Genomic DNA, 20,870 nt, shown 5'->3' with positions numbered 1-20,870 from the left:
CAGACAGGTGTACGGTCACCTAACTTCATGTTTCCATACCACAGGAGCATAACTTAAGAAATATAAACTCCACTGACCTTAACACTCTCCAGTCTAATCTGATAACCAACAGAGACACCGACTCTCTCAGCTCTCTCCTGAGCCACACGTTCAGCCACAGAAATAGCAGATATCCTCCGCGGCTGGGTACATATAATATTGGAAACATGGTTGGCAGGGCCTTCCAAAGAAGCATCCAGTATAAATTGTGGAATCTGTGTGGTCTTGCCACATCTGGAGAGTAAAAAGTGAGAAGAATAATTGATGGATTACCATGTAGAAATGAACTGTTCAGCTGATAAAATCATGGCTGTTTCTTAAGTACTCAGTATAGTGACTTGATAATGAGTCTTCTGCTGAGGGTAATTGTTAGGCAACTTTCACATCTGCGTTTCTCCTTTCCGGTATTGAGATCAGTCATAGGATCTCAAAACTGGAGGAAAACGCTTCAGTTTTGTCCCCATTCATTGTCAAAGGGGACAAACCTGAAATAAATTGGACAGAATGCACCAGCTGTTCGTCCTGGGATACTGAGCAAGATGGAACCGGCATGACAAACAATGCAAGTCAATGGAGCTGGATTCATTTTCTTGGACACTTAAGAAAACGGATCCGGCACCCACTGACTTACAATGATTTTAGTGACGGATCCGTCATCGTTATTTTAGACATAATACAACCGGATCCGTTCATAACAGATGCAACCGGTTGTATTATGACGGAAGCATTTTTGCTGAACGCTGCCGGATCCAGCAAAAACGCAGATGTGAATGTAGCTTTAGTCAACACACGCTATCAGGCTGACGTTACTAGTGCAAGGATATGATCTAATCTCCAAGAGCAAAGTATATGCTTAATATTACTGTATTTTGTTCCAAGAATAGAGACAAAATCTATCCTCTTTGTACACTGTTGCCTTGCAGCACTGGGATCCTGGGCTCAATTCTGCATGGAGTTTTAAATTAGGGTTATTTACAGTGGTTTAGAAAGGAGACAACTGAGGAGAGTTTTAATAACCATGAATAAGTATAACAGGGGTCAGTACAGAGATCACTTCGATCATCTATTTATCCCCAGAACTGTGACGAGGGGACATCCTCTGCGTCTGGAGGAAAGAAGGTTTGTACACAAACATAGAAGAGGATTCTTTACGGTAAGAGCAGTGAGACTATGGAACTCTCTGCCTGATGAGGTGGTGATGGTGAGTACAATAAAGGAATTCAAGAGAGGCCTGGATGTATTTCTGGAGTGTAATAATATTACAGGATATAGCTACTAGAGAGGGGTCGCTGATCCAGGGAGTTATTCCAACTGCAAACAGAATACAACAGCACTCTGCAAACACAAATAATCAAATAAATACAATTGTGCCATACTCACTATAGAAAATGTACTAGTGCTAATGCTATGCTATGCTATGTTACAAATGTGAGATTCTTGGCAAATACATTTTGTACAAAATTATTTGTGCCTGTCCGCCAGCGTCAAGGTTATCTCTTTAGGACAGGAATCACTAAACTACACTAAATGCTACATCCGCTGGTGCCATACCGGCCTCCATTAAATTCAGGGTATGCAGGTTCCACAAATTTAATGGAGGCCATTGTGGCACCAAAAAAGGTATAATAGTGTGGGCTCAGCATGCATGTGGAACCTGCATTCACTAAATTTAAGAGAGGCCGGTATGGTAGGTTCCTGTCCTAAAGGGATTGCCTGTAAAGTCCGCCTGTTATGTAGAGGCCGGCACCTCTACATAACTTAGGCGGATGAACCGCCAGCTTAGGAGGAGGTCTAAATCGCCGGTCTTCATAAATGTCCCCCTATGTTCTCCTCGTGTTGTTGTGAGATAACCCATTTAGCTAATGATGCCCTCTCTTCTGTAGTCACTGATGTGTGGTGGGAAAACAATATACCTTTAAGAGCTGAACAAAATGTCTGCTTACCCGGTCATTCCACAAACAACCAGTACTTGGTGCTTTGCCAGGATTTTCAGTATTGCATCTTGTTGCTCCCATGCTGGCAGCTTTATCCTCTCTTGAAGCATAGACTGGTAACTTTTGGAAGCCTAGGAACATAAATCTAATTAGAGCCATTTTTAAATTAGAAACACCCCTCATCCCAACAGCCAAATGAAAAACAAGTCTAAAGATTTATCTTCTGATTTTTCTGGAAGGTTGTAAAGTCATCTCTCTTACTTACAGCTCACATAGAGGTTGTTGCCCATTTTTCCCCAGACTCCTGAATGGCAGACATTAAATCTGCTTTGTAATATGGCGCATATACCCTATTATAGGCCCATGCTGTACTTCTGTAAGCCTTCAGCAATTTGCTGGGGTGCCAGGAGCCAAACTTTTGGCAATCAGCTGATCAATCTGACAGGAGTTATTGGAAAACCGCGACCAGTCTACATGCTGGGGCTTATTAAAAAGTGTGGAGAATATGGACGATCGAATGAGGGGCCACAACCTCACTAGAGAAGAGAAGAATGCATTGAGGAGCTTGGAAACTAACAGCCAGATTGTCATCAAACCGGCTGATTGGGGGGGGGGGTTGTGGTATTTGATAGGTCCAAATATGATGAGGAGATGCATCAACTCCTTTCTGATAGGGAAACCTACCAGGTTTTAAAAAAAGGATCCCCTTCCTGATTACAAGAAAGAGGTGGATACACTGTTAGATAGGGCCTTTGCGGGAGGCATTATTGATAAAAAAAGAACTGGGCTTTTTGAAGATCGGGCATCCAAGGATATCGTAAATTGAAGACCCGACTGCAAGAGCACATAGGAAACATTAGGAAAGGCAAAGAGGACCACAGTGTTCCACTGCACTTCAAGCTGGCGCGTGGTAAGAATCCGGCGGGCTTGAGGTTTAGTGGTCTGGAAAAGGTTGAGGGGAACTGGAGGGGAGGGGATCCTGTCGCCAGTATAAAATCGGAAGGAGGTCAGCTGGATATATAGATTAGGGACCTTAAAACCAGCAGGGCTCAATGTAGAGTTCGATTTAAAACCGTGTCTAGTAGAGTGAAGAGAGAGCCAGGGGGGAGTGTCGCTACCGTGGTGGATCCATGCAGGATAGTGGAATTCCTTCCTTGTAGTGTTACGTCATCAGGTGGTGTGTTGCCGCTGTCCTTGGATGCTCGACTATGAATGAAGCTATTGTTGTGGGCTGTTATTGGCTCAAAGGGAATCATGTGATTCGGGTGTTGACAACCCCCTGTTTATGACTGAGAATGGAGGGAGGGAGTTGTATTATATGCTCTGTTCATTTATGTTATTTTACATCAGCATATCTCAAGCCGGAGAAGGCTTTGAGACCTTTTGTTAGTTATTGCATTATGTGAACATCCAAAAGGAGAAAACAATATAGGAATATGTATACTAGTAGGCAGACCTTGAAAGGGGTTGTGGCTCAAATACTGCACCTGTGAGGCAGGATATCCTCGCCCCTGACGAAGCTGGACTGGCGAAACCCGGGTCAGGTGGATTTGTGATGAAAAAGACTTGTTTTTATGACTGAGATTTTAGACCTTTTTGTAAGTAGAATAAAACCTGCTGATTGCGAAAAATACCTGGTGGAACTTCACTATTTGTACCAATACTTCCCTCTAGGGTGCAGGTGTACGTGAGTGCACATAGCCTCTGGTAACCGATTGTGTGGCTATAAAGTGAAACAACCTGAGCATTGGAGAAAAAGAGGGTCTGGGATTGGAACTTTTACACTCAGAAGGCAGCGCGATCAACAAACTTCTGGACAGTCTACATACTACCCAGATGGCCATTCATTTAGCTACACATCTTCACTGCAGGGAAAATGTACAGTCCTTCGCCGGTCTCACCTTGATTGCTGGGTGGAATATGGGCAACTTACCCGTTTTGTCTTGAAGTGTTTACAGATCTTAGCATTTTCTGCAAGAACAACTTTAGGATTCCAGTATTTTTTGACCAGTTTTTTCTTAAGATTGGCATAACTTTCATTCTCTACCACCACAGCCTTCAATTCCAAGTCATCCAGCTCATCCTGTACAGTCTGAGTAAATTTAGTAGACTCTTCTGCCATAATATTTAACTCCTTTTTACCTACAAATGAAAACATGGAAGACATAATGATATATTAACCTTTTCTGGAGTAGTAATGGAAAATACGCAATTTCACCATTGTTCTTTGTACTTTAAAGAGGTTGCCCAGGATTAGAGAAACATGAAGTCATCATTGGAAGACAGCACCACCCCTGCCCACAGGTTGTGTGTGGTATTGCAGCTCTGTTCCATTGACTACACTGAACACGACCTGCAATACCACACACAACTCATGGATTTAGGTGGTGTCACTTATATTTGAAAGCGGACATGTTTTTTCAAATTCTGGACAACCCCTTTAAATTTACTATGTTCACTGTGCAGCATATTTAGCATGCTCTTTTAGTCTATGGCTCAGAACAATTACAGCGATAACAAATATGGATAGTTTTATTTGTTTTTTTACTACTTTTGCATAATAGTAGCATATCTCATGCAAAAAAAAAAAAAAAAAACTATGTTGTTGCACATGTGACTTGTTTTTGCAGGATAAGATGTAGTTTTCATTGTTACCATTTTGGGGTACATGGGTCCGCAATCCACAACATACAGGAAAAAGGTAGGGTATGTCCTATCTTTTGTGGTGTGAAGGCACAGACTCTGAAGCCCATGGTAGGGCTGCTACGTGTTTGTTGGCTTCCGATCCATGCCGCCGCACCGCAAAAGATAGGACAAGTCCAATCTTATGCCGTATGCTGTGGATCGCAGACCCATTCAAGTCAATGGATCCACACTGCAGTGCGGAGTTCACACAGCCAGTGCCGCGTTTCGAGGACCCGCTGTTTTGCGGTCCGCAACACAGGCGTGGACGTGTAAACGGGGCCGTGACAAACTCAGCAATATCATATATGTGTGCAAGTTGTTTTTTTTGTAGGAAAAATTTACTATGTAACTACCAAAAATGTTTATTTTTCGAAATAAACTTTATTAACCACTTCAGCCCCGCTAGGTGAAACCCCCTTCATGACCAGAGCACTTTTTACACTTCGGCACTACACTACTTTCACCGTTTATCGCTCGGCCATGCAACTTACCACCCAAATGAATTTTACCTCCTTTTCTTCTCACTAATAGAGCTTTCATTTGGTGGTATTTCATTGCTGCTGGCATTTTTACTTTTTTTGTTATTAATCAAAATGTAACGATTTTTTTGCAAAAAAATGACATTTTTCACTTTCAGCTGTAAAATTTTGCAAAAAAAACGACATCCATATATAAATTTTTCGCCAAATTTATTGTTCTACATGTCTTTGATAAAAAAAAATGCTTGGGCAAAAAAAAAAAAAAATGGTTTGGGTAAAAGTTATAGCATTTACAAACTATGGTACAAAAATGTGAATTTCCGCTTTTTGAAACAGCTCTGACTTTCTGAGCACCTTCTACAATGCCCAAACAGTAGAAAAACCCCACAAATGACCCCATTTCGGAAAGTAGACACCCTAAGGTATTCGCTGATGGGCATAGTGAGTTCATATAACTTTTTATTTTTTGTCACAAGTTAGCGGAAAATGATGATGATTTTTTTTTATTTTATTTTTTCTTACAAAGTCTCATATTATTCTAACTTGCGACAAAAAAACGAGATTTTTGTATAACTTACCAGTAAAATCTCTTTCTCGCTCTTTCCTTGGGGGACACAGAAGACCTTGGGTATAGCTCATCTCCCTAGGAGGCGTGACACTAAGTGAAAACTGTTAAGCCCCTCCTCCACAGCTATACCCTCAGCCTGGAGAGAGAGACTGCCAGTTGCGTGTCCAAGTAGTAAGAAAAGGCAAAGTCCAACCAGTGGAAACAACAAGCCAACTACCCAACGGGTAAACAAAACTCGGAAACCGTGCAGAAAAAAACCAATGAATGGGTGGGTGCTGTGTCCCCCAAGGAAAGAGCGAGAAAGAGATTTTACTGGTAAGTTATACAAAAATCTCGTTTTCTCGCCCAATTTCCTTGGGGGACACAGAAGACCTTGGGACGTTCAAAAGCAGTCCAAGAGGGGAGGGACCACAGCACCAAGGCGAAGCACCCGAAGGCAGCAAGGAAATGCCACCTGCAAAAACCAGGCGGCCCAAGGCAGCAACCGCCGCCGAAGCCAGAGTACGCACCCAGGTAAACCTGGTAAAGAGTGCAAGGAAGACCGTGGCCACCCTGCACAATGACATGGCTGAAGCCCATGCCTCCCGCCCCGGAGGCACCAACCGCTCTGGTGAAATGAACGGTGACACCATAAAAACAGAGCCCTGCCCTTGAGCAGTAACCACAGCAATAGCCACGTGGTTAAGCGGAGGAAAGCACCCAGGAGCCGTGAACCTTGGCGCGGACCTCCTGGAAACAAGAGACAGAGCGTCGACAAGAGTCGGAGATGTCCAAGCAAAAAACTGCAGACACTTCAAGTAACAGAGTCCCAGTCGCAGGTCCAGGTCAGACTGGAGAAGACCGAATCACGGGAAGAGAAAGGCAGAATTGGGTGAATGCCCAGCTTCCTAAAGAACCCCAGGGAAGACCCTAAGTCAGACAACAGAACCTGGACGAAGCACGGCCGGGAGCGAACACTAGTGTGCTCGCTGGACTCGTCTGGGCAGACGGGAGGAAATCCAATGCGAGTAAGCGCAAATCAGTGACACGGCAAAAAGGTTGGGAAAACTGGTCCCGTCGGCCCGAGCAACGCCGTCCCGAATCCACGCGGAGTGGGGGAGCAGATGGACAAACGGAAGGAACCGAAAGGGACCCGGCCAGTTCCCAACAGACTCCAGGACAAGTCAGGCTAAAGTCCTTGTCGTTGTAGCCACCACAGGAAGGTGTTCTACCGACCCGAAGAGGGGGCTTGAAGGGTAATCCTGACAGAAGAAAGTAGGCACGCCAGGTTACCGAGAAGGTAAAGTCCAAGCAGGACCAGCGCCCAGAATGGTAAAAGCAATCTGCACCCAGCCGGAGGACAGAATGCGGCAAACCCAGTAATAGGTACACAGCTAGTACAGCCAGTGTGAACAATGGAGACAGTACGAGGTCATAAGGAACACCGGGACCATCCATATGAACAACCTTGGTCTCCCCAGGGGGGGAGGGCAGTGAAGGAACAGCCCCTGAAGCCTGGCCGGGCAGAAGCCACATCAGAGTGAAACTGACCCAGGAGAAGCCAAAACAGAGCCGTCGAGAGAAAATATAGCCGAGAAGACGGATGACACCCTCCAACCGCAAGGAGAAGTGGGCAACAGGGAAGCCACAGGACCGCTCAAAAAGCAGAACTCCGCTACTCCGAGATGTCCGGCTCACCAATTCGCAGGAGGCGAATACCCTAACGAATCGAAAGTGGAGGTCCCTGACCTCGGTAATCGAGCAACCAAGAGAAGTTGGGTGACCTGCTCAAAAAGAGCGGCTAGAACCTGGTAGCAAAACAAACTGAAGCACGGAGGGTGCCAACAGGAAGGACTCAAACCAAAACGCATCCAAGAGGAGGAATGGCAACAGGCGAGGGAACCGTAATCCGGCCAGAGCCAACGTAGACTGCGAGGGACGCTGGAGACAGCACTCTCGACCATGTGACCGCTTGCGCTGGGAAGCAACGCCACAGGGTAACTAATGGGTACGCATCCAGGAACCACAAACACTCCCCAGACGGAAGGGCCAACGAATATGGTGGATACCGTCACAACGGAAACACCAAATATACCCTCTGAACAGAGAACGGATACCACCCAGCTCGCTGCAGTAGAGAACAATAGAGCCCGTCCAGGCCAGGTGAACAGAAAGATCTCCTCAGAGAAGAGTGCCAGGCCGGCGGCAATCACCGTATCCCAAGAGAAAAACGACAAGTCGCAGGAAGAATGGAGGCATATGTACAAGCAGCCCCATAAGCAGTGAGAAAGCCAACCCACCTACGGAAGGAGAAGGCATACACGGCCCAACAACGCACAGAGTAGCAGCCCCAAGAGCGTCCGCCCACTGCGAAATAGTCATACAGCAAGGAGGGCCAGCCACAGAGCCCCACAGAAGTGCAAAGTGCAACCGGAAGGGGGGACACACACAAGACTAGTATGGCATGCGACGGAGCGCAAGCAGTCTGCCCAGAAGAGAGGGCAATGTACTTGGCAAACAGTGCGGGCAGCAAGCGTGCAAAGCCCGCCCAACTAGGGGGTGATGCCCAAGACCAGCACCTACTTCAGAGAAGGAAGACATACCATATTCCGCCCAGAAGAGGGCCATGCACATGGCCCCACCGCATCCAGCAGGACGTCCACCTAGAGAAAAGGGGACATGTACAGGGTAAGCCTAGCATTAAGTGAGTGTGCAATAATCCACCAACACCGAATTTTGTGAGAGTACAACTACTTCGCCAATGAATGGGGACAAGAACAAGTCCAGCACAGCACATACAAGGACAGGTGTGAGTCCTGTGAGCGTACAAAAAGTCCACCCATGGAATGAGGGGTGGTCACGCACAAGGCCAGCACCGTATCCAATGGGAGTGCAAGCATTTCACCCAACTTAGAGGCCAGCAACGTATCTGGTGAGAGTGCAGTATGCTACCCAGAAGGGGGAGCCATGCCCATGGCCAGTATTGCAACCAGGGAGAATGCGAGCACCCCGCCATGGATGGGGGTCAGGCACCTGGCCAGCAGCACACTGGCGAGAGAACAAACACAGTCAGTGAGAGCGTGTGTATGTTGCCTGAGGAAAGGAGACATGTCCATGGCCGGCAGCGAATCCAGTAAGAGTGCCGTACACCGCCCACGGAAGGGGGAACATGTACACTGCCGGCAGTGGATTTACTGAGTTGCAAGCATCCCACCATGGAAGGGGGTCCTGCACGCGGCCAGCAACTTATCAGCGAGAGAACGACCCCAGTCAGTGAGGGAGTATGCATGGCGCTTGAGGGAAGAAGGCATGCCCAAGGCCGGCAGCGAATCCAATGAGAATGCAGCATACCGCCTATGGAAGGAGGTAATGCACACGGCCGGCTGCCCAGCACCATAACCAATAAAGTGCAGTATTCCGCCTAGAGGAAGGGGGTCATGCACAAGACCGCAGCGAATCCAGCTAGTGCAGCATTCCGCCCCTGGAAGGGGGTCATGCACAAGACCGGCAGCGAATCCAGTGAGTGCAGCATTCCGCCTATGGAAGGGGGTCATGCACAAGACCGGCAGCGAATCCAGTGAGTGCAGCATTCCGCCTATGGAAGGGGGTCATGCACAAGACCGGCAGCGAATCCAGTGAGTGCAGCATTCCGCCTATAGAAGGGGGTCATGCACAAGACCGGCAGCGAATCCAGTGAGTGCAGCATTCCGCCTATGGAAGGGGGTCATGCACAAGACCGGCAGCGAATCCAGTGAGTGCAGCATTCCGCCCATGGAAGGGGGTCATGCACATGGCCGGTATCAAATCCAGTGAGTGCAGCATTCCGCCCATGGAAGGGGGTCATGCACATGGCCGGTATCAAATCCAGTGAGAGCAGCGATTTCGCCTATGGAAAGGAATCACGCACATGGCCGGTAGTGAATCCAGTAAAAATGCAGCGGTCCCCTATGGAAGGGGGTCGTGCACCAGACCAACACCGTATCTGGTGAGAGTGCAGAGTCCACCTATGGAAGGAGGACATGCACAAGACCGGCAACGAATCCAATGAGTGCAGCATTCCGCCTATGGAAGGGGGTTGTGCACATGGCCTGCAGCGAATCCAACGAGTGCAGCGTTCTCGTGCACATGGCCAACACCGTATTCGGTGAGAGTGCAGTATTCCAGCTAAGCGGGGGGTCATGCACCAGGCAAGCCTGCAGCCCGAGAGAGTGCAGTATCCTCCCGCCTAGGAAGGGGTTGTCTGCACATGGCAATTACCATAGCTGGAGGGCGCATGCACTTGGCCAGCGCTGCATCCCGGAGAGGGCCAAAGAAGGGAAGCATGCACCAGCCGGGGAGTGCGACACCATGCCGCTCATGGAAGGAGCACGCATACAGGCGGCGCTACTGAGATAAGGCTGCAGCGTCCTGTGCAGCGCACAAGAAATCCATTAACTTAACCATGTCATGCATTCCCAAATAAAAAATAGCCTCACTGAGGCAGAAAGAAGTGCCACCATACAGGTGCCCAGCATAAAGTAGAGGGGGGGGGGGGGGGGGGCGCGCCACCCAAATAGGCCCAACACCGGAATAAAACAAACAAAAACACGGGGGCCGGTACCCGAAGGGTTAACAGCCACCAACCTGGAAGGGAGGAGGAGGCGACGCCGCGATCCCCTGGGGGCGGGGAACCTCCAGGCGGGAAGAATTCGCGCCCGGAGAAGTTCCCGCCCCCTCCAACAGAGGCCGGAAGTTTGCGGCCTAGCAGGCCGTGAAGCCGGGGCCTAAAGTTTCTGCGGCACCCGGCTGACCGGGGCCGCACAGGAAACCGGAGCGGACTGCCTGGACAAACCGGCCGCGGAAGCCCACCCCGCGGACCGGACGTCAGAGGCCCGGGTGGAGCGCCGGAATGCGGCCCAGTAGGCCCGGAGCCTGGACCTAAATTTACGGCGCCCGGCCGGCCGGAAGTCGCCGACGGCCGGCCGGAATCGTAGGAGCATCGTGCTCAAGCCAATGCCGGCCGCGGGAGTCTACCCCGCAGGCCGGAACAGTCGGGGGCCGGGAGAGTGCGGCCCAGCTGGGAGGTACGGCCCAGCAGGCCGGGAAGAAGCGCCGGAGGTGCGGGCGCCCAAGCAGCACTGCCTTCAGGAAAAGGCCCCCGGTCCAGAGCAGCGCATCGGTGAGGGGATGGGGGGACCCTGAGACCGGGTGCCCGTGAGGATGCGAGCACAGCGTTCCAGGAGGGACGCTGATAAGTGAAGGGAGACTGCCTATTCGCAGCATTCTGCTGCTAAAATGTCCCATGAGGGCCAGAAGGGAGGAGAGGGAGCAGGGAGTGGAATGTCGCCCCGCAGCACCCCAGGGGCCAGCCTAGGTCCAGCAGTGACCGAAGGGTCCAAGTATGGGGGGTCAGGCACGCAGGAGACCAGGGTGGGGGGTGGGGGACGTAGGGCTGGAGAAGCCACTCTCTCACCATAGTCGTCTTCACCCTCAGTCCATTCCAGCAGGGTCGCCCCTTCAGCTACTGGCACCGCAGTGGCAGGACGCTGGGAGAGGGACTTGGCGTGCGGGCGACCCTTGCGCTGGCGGGATGTAGGGGAGCTGGGCTGCCCTGATCCACCTTGTCTTCTGTGGGGGAGGCAGCAGTGCGGATGACCGGCACTGGCGCAGCTCAACCCCGGGAGAAACAGAGAGGTCTAGTGCGACTCTGTTGTCCCTGATGATCTGGAACAAAAAGAAAAGAAAAAAGTAAAAATCAAAATTTAAACAAGGAGAAAACAGCCCTGCAGTAGCAGGGAGTGTCTTGCCTCCTTGGACACTAAGCAAAAACTGGCAGTCTCTCTCTCCAGGCTGAGGGTATAGCTGTGGAGGAGGGGCTTAACAGTTTTCACTTAGTGTCACGCCTCCTAGGGAGATGAGCTATACCCAAGGTCTTCTGTGTCCCCCAAGGAAATTGGGCGAGAAATAAAAAATTCTAGGAACTCACCGTGCCCCTCACGGAATACCTTGGGGTGTCTTCTTTCCAAAATGGGGTCACTTGTGGGGTAGTTATACTGCCCTGGCAATTTAGGGGCCCAAATGTGTGAGAAGAACTTTGCAATCAAAATGTGTAAAAAATGACCGGTGAAATCCAAAAGGTGCACTTTGGAATATGCGCCCCTTTGCCCACCTTGGCAGCAAAAAAGTATGACACATCTGGTATCGCCGTACTCAGGAGAAGTTGGGGAATGTGTTTTGGGGTGTCATTTTACATATACCCATGCTGGGTGAGAAAAATATCTTGGTCAAATGCCAACTTTGTATAAAAAAGGAGATTTTTTGTATAACTTACCAGTTAAATCTCTTTCTCGCTATTCCTTGGGGGACACAGACCTTGGGTATAGCTCAGCTCCCTAGGAGGCGTGACACTAAGTAAAACTGTTAAGCCCCTCCTCCATCAGCTATACCCTCAGCCTGGAGATAGAGGCTACCAGTTGCGTGTCCAAGTAGTGAAAGGATAACAACCAATAACGGAAACAACCAGCCAGCAACCCAACGGGGCGCCAGACCATAACCCTGTAACCAAACACAGAAGGGTGGGTGCTGTGTCCCCCAAGGAAGAGCGAGAAAGAGATTTAACTGGTAAGTTATACAAAAAATCTCCTTTTCTCGCCCATTTTCCTTGGGGGACACAGACCTTGGGACGTTCAAGAGCAGTCCAAGAAGGGAGGGACCACAAACCCAAGGCGGAACACCACCAGAGCATCAGGAAACCGCTGCCTGCAAAACCAGGCGGCCCAAAGCAGCATCCGCTGATGGATGCGTATGCACCCTATAGAACTTTGTGAAAGTGTGCAGAGAGGACCAAGTGGCTGCTTTGCACAACTGTTCAGCCGAGGCCCGATGCCTCTGCGCCCAGGAAGCTCCGACTGCTCTGGTGGAATGAGCAGTGACGCCGAAAGGCGGAGGTCTGCCCTTGGCTCGATAAGCCTCAGACACCGCCAGTTTAATGAAACGGGCAATAGCCACCTTGGAGACCGCCAACCCTCTGCGCGAACCCTCCGGAACCACAAACAGGGAGTCCGTGCGCCGAAAGGACCCGGTGACCTCCAAGTAAATCCTCAACGCCCTGACCACATCCAGACGGTGCAGTTCCCGTTCTCTGGGGTGGGAAGGAGAGGGACAGAGCGACGGAAGGACGATGTCCTCATTGATGTGAAAGGCGGAGACCACCTTTGGCAGGAAAGTCGGGGACAGGCCGAAGCACAACCTTATCCTGGTGGAAGATCAGGAAAGGTTCGGAGCAAGAAAGAGCCGCTAACTCCGACACCCGTCGGAGAGACGTGACGGCCACAAGAAAGATGACCTTGCAGGACAGAAGGCGAAGGGAGACCTCCCGTAAAGGCTCGAAGGGGGCTGATTGGAGCGCCGAGAGCACCACATTCAGGTCCCAGGAAGGAACTGGAGGGCGGTACGGCGGAACAGAGTGAGCCACCCCTTGTAAGAAGGTCTTAATTGGCCCTAGAGGGGCCAGGGGACGCTGGAGAAGAATAGACAGCGCCGAAATCTGACCCTTCAGAGAACTGAGGCACAGCCCCAGGTCCAGACCCGACTGGAGGAAGGACAGGATTGTGGGAAGAGAAAACCGGAGAGGTGGGATGCTCCGGGACTCACAGAACCCCAGATAGGACCTCCAAACCCGATAGTAGATCCTAGAGGATACGGGCTTACGAGCCCGGATCATGGTGCGGACTACGTCCGCGGAGAAACCCCGTCGCGTTAAGACGGCGGTCTCAATAGCCACGCCGTCAAACGTAGCGAGCCTAAATGCTCGTGGAAGATCGGTCCCTGAGAGAGAAGGTCTTCCCTGGAGGGCAGTGGCCACGGTGCGTCTGCCAACAGCAACATTAGGTCGGCGTACCAAGACCGGCGGGGCCAATCCTGGGGCGATTAGAATCGCGGGGACGCCCTCTGCCGCGATCCTCCGAAGAACCCGTGGCAGGAGGGGAAAAGGAGGAAAGACGTACAGAAGGGAGAATTCGCGCCACGGAAGGACGAGCGCGTCGGCGCCGTATGCCTTCGGGTCCCGTGCCCTGGCCAGGTATAGGGGGACCTTGTGGTTGAATTTGGAGGCCATGAGGTCCACGTCGGGGCGACCCCAGCGAAGACAAAGGGCTTCGAACACCTCTGGGTGCAGGGACCATTCTCCCGGGTCGATGGTGGACCGGCTGAGGAAATCCGCCGCCCAGTTGTCCACCCCCGGGATGTAAATCGCAGATAAGGCCGGCACGTGCGTCTCCGCCCAGAGGAGAATGAGGGTCACCTCTTGCATCGCTGCAGCGCTGCCTCCCTGATGGTTTATGTATGCCACAGCCGTGGCATTGTCCGATTGGATCCGAACAGGGTGGCCCCTCAGCAGATGGGTCCAGTGTCTGAGGGACAGAAGAATCGCCCTCAGTTCCAGAATATTGATTGGAAGTCTGGACTCCGATAGAGACCAAACGCCCTGGACGGACCGGGGAGGGAAAACCCCCCCCCCACCCCCGTAAGCTGGCATCTGTGGTAATCACCAGCCAGTTCAGTGGAAGGAAGGACTTCCCCCTTAGAGGGATATGCAACCACCAGCCGAGGGAAGCCCGAGCCAGGGGAGGCAGAAGAAAGGTCCTGTCCAGACTCCTCGGTGATTTGTCCCAGGCCGACAGAATTGCCCTCTGAAAGGTGCGGGATCGGAATTGTGCGAACGGCACCGCTTCGAAACAGGCAACCATCTTTCCCAACAACCGCATGCTGGATCTGAGGGAAGGGCGGTGATGACGGAGGAGACTGCGAACCGACCCGCGAAGGGCCAGACGCTTGTCCGACGGAAGGCGGACCTCCGCCAACTCTGTATCCAGGAGCATCCCCAGGAAGATCAGCCGTCTGGAGGGGGTAAGGGAAGATTTGGGGTGGTTGATAATCCAACCGAACCGCGTCAGGGTCTCCAGAGTGAGTTCCACACTGCGGGATGTCTGAGAGAAGGAGGGTGCCTTGACCAGGATGTCGTCCAAGTATGGGAGAAGAAAAACACTTCTTGAACGTAGAAGGGCCAAGACAGGGGCCAGGACCTTGGTGAACACTCGAGGAGCCGTCGCCAGACCAAAGGGAAGGGCGACGAATTGGAAGTGATCGTCCCCCACCGCGAAGCGCAGGAAGCGGTGATGACATGGAGCAACCGGAACGTGGAGGTATGCATCCTGAATGTCGATTGAGGCCATGAAATCCCCTCTTTCCAGGGAGGCCACTGCGGACCTGAGAGACTCCATCCGGAATCTCTGCAGTCGGAGAAAACGGTTCAGGCGTTTTAGGTCCAAGATCGGACGCACTGAGCCTTCCTTCTTGGGAACCACAAAGAGGTTCGAGTAGAACCCCCTGAACCTTTCCGTCGGAGGCACGGGGGCGACGACACCCTTGTCCATTAGAGAGTGAATGGCCGCGAAGAAGGCGGCCACTCGTACGGGATCTCGCGGAGGACGGGATCGGAAGAAACGGTCTGGCGGAATGGACGCAAATTCGATTTTGTATCCGCAAGATACAATCTCGAGCGCCCATGCGTCTGAGATGTGGGCCCGCCATACGTTCCTGAATAGGAGAAGGCGGCCCCCCACCCGGGTGGGTGGGGGCGCACCTTCAGGCAGAGGGCTGCTGGCCTGTGGGAGCCCGTGCAGGCTGGGACTTGCGCCAGGTAGGTTGCGTCCGAAAAAACGGCTTCTTGCGTCTATCCTGGGCTGGGCCAGAGGAAGAAGAACTGGCCGCGGGTCTAGACCCGGTGGGCTTGCGAAAGGACCGAAAACGGGACGAACCAGCGCGACCACGGGGGGCGCCCATTGGCCTGGACTGGGGGAGGTGAGTACTCTTCCCACCCGTGGCCTCTGATATAAGTTCGTCCAGACGGGTTCCGAACAGGCGGGAACCCGTGAATGGTAGGCCGGCCAAAGAGCGTTTGGAAGCGGCGTCCGCCGCCCAAACCTTCAGCCAGAGTTCCCTCCTGACAGAAACTGCCAGGGCAGAGGAACGGGCAATGAGGGCACCCGCATCAAGGGAGGCCTCACAGACGAATTTTCCAGCCTGAACAATTAGTTGGGCTAAGGAACGGAGGTCCTGAACAGGGACGACCGACCCTAACTCCCGTTCCAGTTGCAAACCCCATTCAGAGACCGCTTTGCCAACCCAGGCGGAGGCAAAGACCGGTCTAAGGGCCGAACCAGAGGCAGTAAATATGGCCTTGGAGAGGGATTCCGTACGACGGTCCTCAACAGACTGGAGGGAAGATCCGTCCTGTACAGGAATAGTAGTGCTTTTGGACAGGCGAGCCACGGGAGGATCAACCTTAGGCGGGGATGTCCACGTGGTCACAGAATCCGCTGGAAAGGGATAACAAATGTCCAGCTTTTTGGGTGTAATAAAGCGGACGTTAGGCCGAGTCCAAGCCTTGGATACCACAGAAGAAAAATCAGCGTGTATGGGAAAAACCTTGGAGGCCTGTTTGGGGCGGAGAAAGGACACGCCGGCCTGTTCAGAGCTGGGGGGGGTCATCGTGTAGCTGAAAGGTATCACGGATGCTAGTGACAAGATGCCCCACCGCGGACGCCAATTTGGACGGAAGCTCTGAGTCCATGTCCACCTCCGAATCCGCCAGTTCTCCCTCAGAAAGCGTATCCCTTTGAGAGGATAGACTTGACTGAGCTCGCACGCATGGCGGAGAGAGCGAAGCATCTGGAGAAGATGTGCGCTCAACCCTTGAACGTTTCTGAGTATGCCGGGCCCTGGAAGATTCGCTGGGAGGCAGGGAACCAGTGGGGGCGGCAGAAACGGTAGTCCCAGCGGGTGCTACAGGGATTGTGGCAGCCTGCGGGAGAGGCGGTCTATCCACGAGACGGCCCACTACGTGTGTAAGGCTTTCCACCGCCTGAGACAGAGACCTAGCCCAGTCAGGGGGTTCAGAGGCACCGGGGGGCGCAGCGGGAAGCGGGCCCTGCACCGGGGCCTGACATGCAAGGCAATGCGGCTCAGATTGCCCACGCGGAAAAAGTTCCTTACAGGCGGTACAGGCATGGTACCAGGGTTTGGGGGCACCTGTGGGATCTGACATGCTGAAGTGTGGTTGTACTCTAATATAGAGACCACAAAGGGTTATAGCAGCTATGACCAGGAGGGTTAGGAGAGGGTTAACTGTCCTACCAGTGCCTCAGAAGAACGTCAGGAGATGGCCCAGATCAGCAGCAGCAGAGAAGCAATGAACAGCAGTGAGCAGCAGAGAGCGCCCACAGAAGCCGAGCGATGTACACAGGAGGTTAGAGTCCCCCACCGTGTCCCAGCTTCCTGTCAGGAGTGAGGAAGCGCGGGAAACCTCAGCAGAAAGCGCGGGGAACAAGCTCCGCCCCCTCCAGCGCTTGAAATGTCTCCTGTGAAGGAGAACGTAGCTCCGCCCCCAAAATGACGCGCGCGTAAGCCCCGCCCCCTGCCGGGACCGCTAAGCCCCGCCCCCCGGTCTCGGCGGGAAGGGGGAGAGAGAGAAGAGAAAAAATGGAGTCAGCCCCGAATGAGGGGGGGGAGAGAAAGATAGCAGCGTGGGGGGGGAACGGCGTGGGGGTGCTGAGGATGCTGCTGTGCTGCATTGTCCTGCAGATGAGCGCTCAGAATGAGCGACCACGGGTGCCCCCCTTACCCAGAGGGGTAGATGCTGCAGATAGGGACGGGGTATGGGCTGGAATAGCCATCTCACCGTCCGACGTCTTCACCCTCAGTCCTTTCCAGCAGGGTCGCCCCTTCAGCCACTGGCACCGCAGTGGCAGGAAGCTGGAAGAGGGGCTTGGCGTGCGGGCGACCCCCTAGCTGGCGGGATGTAGGGGAGCCATTGCTGCCCAGATCCTCCTATTGCTTCTGTGGGGGAGGCAGCAGTGCAGATAAGTTGGCACTGGCGCAGCTCAACCCCGGGAGAGCAGAGAGGTCTAATGCGTCTCTGGTATCCCTAGGAAAAAATAAAATAACAAAATTAGAAGAAAAAGTAAAAATAACAAGGAGAAAACAGCCCTGCAGTAGCAGGGAGTGTCTTGCCTCCTTGGACACTAAGCTAAAACTGGTAGCCTCTATCTCCAGGCTGAGGGTATAGCTGATGGAGGAGGGGCTTAACAGTTTTACTTAGTGTCACGCCTCCTAGGGAGCTGAGCTATACCCAAGGTCTGTGTCCCCCGAGAAAAATGGGAAAAGTTGTCTTTTGCCAAGATATTTCTCTCATCCAGCATGGGTATATGTAAAATGACCCCCCAAAACACATTGCCCAACTTCTCCTGAGTACGGCGATACCAGATGTGTCACACTTTTTTGCTGCCAAGGTGGGCAAAGGGGCACATATTCCAAAGTGCACCTTTCAGATTTTGCAGGCCATTTTTTACACATTTTGATTGCAAGGTACTTCTCACACATTTGGGCCCCTAAATTGCCAGGGCAGTATAACTAAGCCACAAGTGACCCCATTTTGGAAAGAAGACACCCCAAGGTATTCCGTGAGGGGCATGGCGAGTTCCTAGAATTTTTTATTTTTTGTCACAAGTTAGCGGAAAATGATGATTTTTTTTTTTTCTCTTTTTTCCTTACAAAGTCTCATATTCCACTAACTTGCGACAAAAAAATAAAAAATTCTAGGAACTCGCCATGCCCCTCACAGAATACCTTGGGGTGTCTTCTTTCCAAAATGGGGTCACTTGTGGCGTAGTTATACTGCCCTGGCAATTTAGGGGCCCATATGTGTGAGAAGTACTTTGCAATCAAAATCTGTAAAAAATGACCGGTGAAATCCGAAAGGTGCACTTTGGAATATGTGCCCCTTTGCCCACCTTGGCAGCAAAAAAGTGTCACACATCTGGTATCGCCGTACTCAGGAGAAGTTGGGGAATGTGTTTTGGGCTGTCATTTTACATATACCCATGCTGGGTGAGAGAAATATCTTGGCAAAAGACAACTTTTCCCATTTTTTTATACAAAGTTGGCATTTGACCAAGATATTTTTCTCACCCAGCATGGGTATATGTAAAATGACACCCCAAAACACATTGCCCAACTTCTCCTGAGTACGGCGATACCAGATGTGTCACACTTTTTTGCTGCCAAGGTGGGCAAAGGGGCACATATTCCAAAGTGCACCTTTCGGATTTTGCAGGGCATTTTTTACACATTTTGATTGCAAAGTTCTTCTCACACATTTGGGCCCCTAAATTGCCAGGGCAGTATAACTACCCCACAAGTGACCCCATTTTGGAAAGAAGACACCCCAAGGTATTCCGTGAGGGGCATGGCGAGTTCCTAGAATTTTTTATTTTTTGTCGCAAGTTAGTGGAATATGAGACTTTGTAAGGAAAAAAGAAAAAAAAGAAAAATCATCATTTTCCGCTAAATTGTGACAAAAAATAAAAAATTCTAGGAACTCGCCGTGCCCCCCACGGAATACCTTGGGGTGTCTTCTTTCCAAAATGGGGTCACTTGTGGCGTAGTTATACTGCCCTGGCAATTTAGGGGCCCAAATGTGTAAGAAGTACCTTGCAATCAAAATGTGTAAAAAATGGCCTGCGAAATCCGAAAGGTGCCCCTTTGCCCACCTTGGCTGCAAAAAAGTGTCACACATGTGGTATCGCCGTACTCAGGAGAAGTTGGGCAATGTGTTTTGGGGGGTCATTTTACATATACCCATGCTGGGTGAGAGAAATATCTTGGCAAAAGACAACTTTTCCCATTTTTTTATACAAAGTTGGCATTTGACCAAGATATTTTTCTCACCCAGCATGGGTATATGTAAAATGACACCCCAAAACACATTCCCCAACTTCTCCTGAGTACGGCGATACCACATGTGTGACACTTTTTTGCAGCCTAGATGCGCAAAGGGGCCCAAATTCCTTTTAGGAGGGCATTTTTAGACATTTGGATCCCAGACTTCCTCTCACACTTTCGGGCCCCTAAAAAGCCAGGGCAGTATAAATACCCCACATGTGACCCCACTTTGGAAAGAAGACACCCCAAGGTATTCAATGAGGGGCATGGCGAGTTCCTAGAATTTTTTTTTTTTTTGCATAAGTTAGCGGATATTGATTTTTTTTTTGTTTTTTTTCTCACAAAGTCTCACTTTCCGCTAACTTAGGACAAAAATTTCAATCTTTCATGGACTCAATATGCCCCTCACGGAATACCTTGGGGTGTCTTCTTTCCGAAATGGGGTCATATGTGGGGTATTTATACTGCCCTGGCTTTTTAGGGGCCCTAAAGCGTGAGAAGAAGTCTGGAATATAAATGTCTAAAAATGTTTACGCATTTGGATTCCGTGAGGGGTATGGTGAGTTCATGTGAGATTTTATTTTTTGACACAAGTTAGTGGAATATGAGACTTTGTAAGAAAAAACAAAAACAAAAACAAACAAAAAATTTCCGCTAACTTGTGCCAAAAAAAATGGCTGAATGGAGCCTTACCAGGGGGGGAGTGATCAATGACAGGGGGGTGATCAATGACAGGGGGGTGATCACCCATATAGACTCCCTGATCACCCCCCTGTCACTGATCACCCCCCCTGTAAGGCTCCATTCAGACATCCGCATGATTTTTTACGGATCCATGGATACATGGATCGGATCCACAAAACGCATGCGGACGTCTGAATGGAGCCTTACAGGGGGGTTATCAATGACAGGGGGTGATCAGGGTGATCACCCCCCTGTCACTGATCACCCCCCCTGTAAGGCTCCATTCAGACATCCGCATGATTTTTTACGGATACATGGATACATGGATCGGATCCACAAAACGCATGCGGACGTCTGAATGGAGCCTTACAGGGGGGTTATCAATGACAGGGGGTGATCAGGGTGATCACCCCCCTGTCACTGATCACCCCCCCTGTAAGGCTCCATTCAGACGTCCGCATGATTTTTACGGATCCATGGATAGGATCCGTAAAAATCATGCGGACGTCTGAATGGAGCCTGACAGGGGGGGTGATCAATGACAGGGGGGTGATCAATGACAGGGGGTGATCAGGGAGTGTATATGGGTGATCACCCGCCTGTCATTGATCACCCCCCTGTAAGGCTCCATTCAGACGTCCGCATGATTTTTACGGATCCATGGATACATGGATATGATCCGTAAAAATCATGCGGACGTCTGAACGGAGCCTGACAGGGGGGTGATCAATGACAGGGCGG

The 20,870-nt window shown here is 51.1% G+C and overlaps 1 protein-coding gene across 3 annotated transcripts in view; it reads right to left on the bottom strand.

The window, feature by feature from the left end:
• Positions 1-20,870, bottom strand: part of DHX57 (DExH-box helicase 57) — an 86,847-nt gene that overhangs the window by 57,896 nt on the left and 8,081 nt on the right. For all 3 annotated transcript variants that reach the window (XM_044289084.1, XM_044289085.1, XM_044289083.1), the window contains exons 6-8: positions 3,907-4,115; positions 1,983-2,104; positions 78-273 (exon numbers count right to left, since the gene is read on the bottom strand). In XM_044289084.1, coding sequence (XP_044145019.1) covers positions 78-273; positions 1,983-2,104; positions 3,907-4,115 — 527 coding nt within the window. The remainder of the gene's footprint in view (positions 1-77; positions 274-1,982; positions 2,105-3,906; positions 4,116-20,870) is intronic.

Source organism: Bufo gargarizans, chromosome 4, assembly GCF_014858855.1.
Source record: "Bufo gargarizans isolate SCDJY-AF-19 chromosome 4, ASM1485885v1, whole genome shotgun sequence".
Lineage (NCBI taxonomy): Eukaryota > Metazoa > Chordata > Amphibia > Anura > Bufonidae > Bufo > Bufo gargarizans.
This window is presented reverse-complemented; position numbering and strand designations above follow the sequence as displayed.